Source organism: Gastrolobium bilobum, unplaced genomic scaffold (genome assembly GCF_033153095.1).
Source record: "Gastrolobium bilobum isolate Gb01-03AN ecotype WA unplaced genomic scaffold, APGP_CSIRO_Gbil_v1 utg24116, whole genome shotgun sequence".
NCBI lineage: Eukaryota > Viridiplantae > Streptophyta > Magnoliopsida > Fabales > Fabaceae > Gastrolobium > Gastrolobium bilobum.
The window spans coordinates 34,633-36,535 of record NW_026896778.1 but is presented as its reverse complement, the minus strand read 5'-3'; the positions used below and the strand labels follow the sequence as shown (position 1 = coordinate 36,535).

Sequence of the window (1,903 nt, the reverse complement as noted above, 5' to 3'; positions counted from 1 at the left end):
AACACCCATTATTTTTGGCAAAATAATAATAATAACTACATGGTTAATTCATCAGTAGACACAATAATAAACACACTAAAACTACTTAAATCAATACACAATTCCACGAACTGAAAGAGAAATTATAAAAGAAAAATTAACATTCTTATATGATTGAGGGGAAAATATGAGCACTGTACACCACAGTCGGGTTAAAAGGAAAACGGGTACCATATTGCTCAACATTTTTTCTTTTTTTCTTTTTTCTTTTTTCTTTTTTCTTTTTTCTTTTTTCTTTTTTCTTTTTTTTGGGTTCTAAATCTGCGAGGGATTTTCTTCCCGCAGAAACCTTATTTGCTTTGCGATGAAAGCTTCAATGGCGCGCTGGAACTCCTCATTGCTCAGTTTATCTTGCGGATACAAATTTTCCGGCGGATATTCTCGCCGCTTCTTCTCCGTCTCCGACCGCCGGAGTTCTCTCCGCGGCGGCACCTTCTCTGTCTTTCCCTTCCACTTCTCCGACTGACTCCGACGATAATTGGCGATATCCGAAGCAGCTCCGGCGCCGGAATCCGGAACCGTCACGGAGATAACCTGCTTATCCTGGTACTCCACCGCCTCCGCCGGCGGCGGCGGAGGAACATCGTCTTCGGACTGAGGCCTGTCGCGATCGCGGTTGTTCAAGAACTCTAGGTAGAGTCCGGCGTCGGCGTCGGGAGAGGCGGAGTGTTGGGCGGCGAAGCTGCCGGATTGGGCGAGGAGGGCGGCGATGATGGCGTTGGAGAGGGCGAAGACGAAGAGAGGGCTGGCGGCGAAGGCGGAGAGTGTGCGGAGGTATTCGGCGGAGATGGTGACGGCGAAAGGGAGGCGAGTGAGGATCCATGAAAGGAGAAGGATTGCGAGGCAGAGTTCAACAATGCGAAGGGTTTTGCAAATGGCGCCTAAGATATTGTGTGTTCGAATGGCGTTGGGCTTCTCTGCTTTCAGGTTCAACTCGTCCATGGAGAAGGAGAAAGAGAGAAAGATAAGAGAAAAAAACTAACTGTTTTGAAAAAGTGGAAAAGGAAAAAGGAAAGAAGAAAGTGTTATGGTCGAGATTAATTGGGAAGAAAGATCAAGGAAACTGAAAGTGAATGTGAATGTGAAAGTGAAAGTGTGAGTGAAGTGAAGGAGAAAAGAGTGAGAGGGCGCATGAGACTTGATATTGGTCTTTTATAGACTCTCCACCCCTTTACATTTCTCTACAGCACTAACACTGTCACCCCATATTTTTCCTTACTTTTTCTTTCGACTTCAAAATGTTGTACGGAAAACAATTTATATATGAGAGTGATAAATTTATGCATCAACTTATAAAATAAATGTATTATATATGGTTCTCTCTCTTTTTTCATGTTATAAGAGTTTTTTTTATTATAGACACAAGATATGGTGAGCTCTACTATCTATGAAAAATAAAATAAAAATTATTGGACACAATTCAATATCTCACTAATAGGAAAAAGAATTCTATTGCAATATGAGAATTCTTTCCCCCATTATTATTATTATGGGATTATATTTTCTTATGTAATAAGAGATAAGATATCTTATGTTGCACTCACAAATTTATGTGGGTCCCACTTTATCGGAGAAGAGAAAAAAATTTGAAGTGGCTTATATATCTTTTTGAGTATGTAGGAGAGACTTATTATCTCCAATCACATCTATTATTATATATGTTTTTAAAACTTGTGATAGCTTTCGGCATAAATTATAAAATAAAACAGGAAGACGAAAATAAATGCATCAGTATATGTGATCAGAAGCCAATAAAATAGAGAACTAAATCCACGTGTTTGTTTGAAGCTATTAGGATTAATTTAGTGATGAGAAATTTAGGTAATTTATATTAAGTTATATGGTTAATTTTCATCATGGTATA

At 39.3% G+C, this 1,903-nt stretch overlaps 1 protein-coding gene across 1 annotated transcript; it reads right to left on the bottom strand.

Moving 5' to 3' along the window:
- Nucleotides 1-294: 294 nt before the first annotated feature.
- Nucleotides 295-981, bottom strand: LOC133301956 (uncharacterized). The gene has a single exon (XM_061501667.1). The coding sequence runs from the start codon at nt 979-981 to the stop codon at nt 295-297; it is 687 nt and encodes a 228-aa protein (XP_061357651.1).
- Nucleotides 982-1,903: the final 922 nt, after the last annotated feature.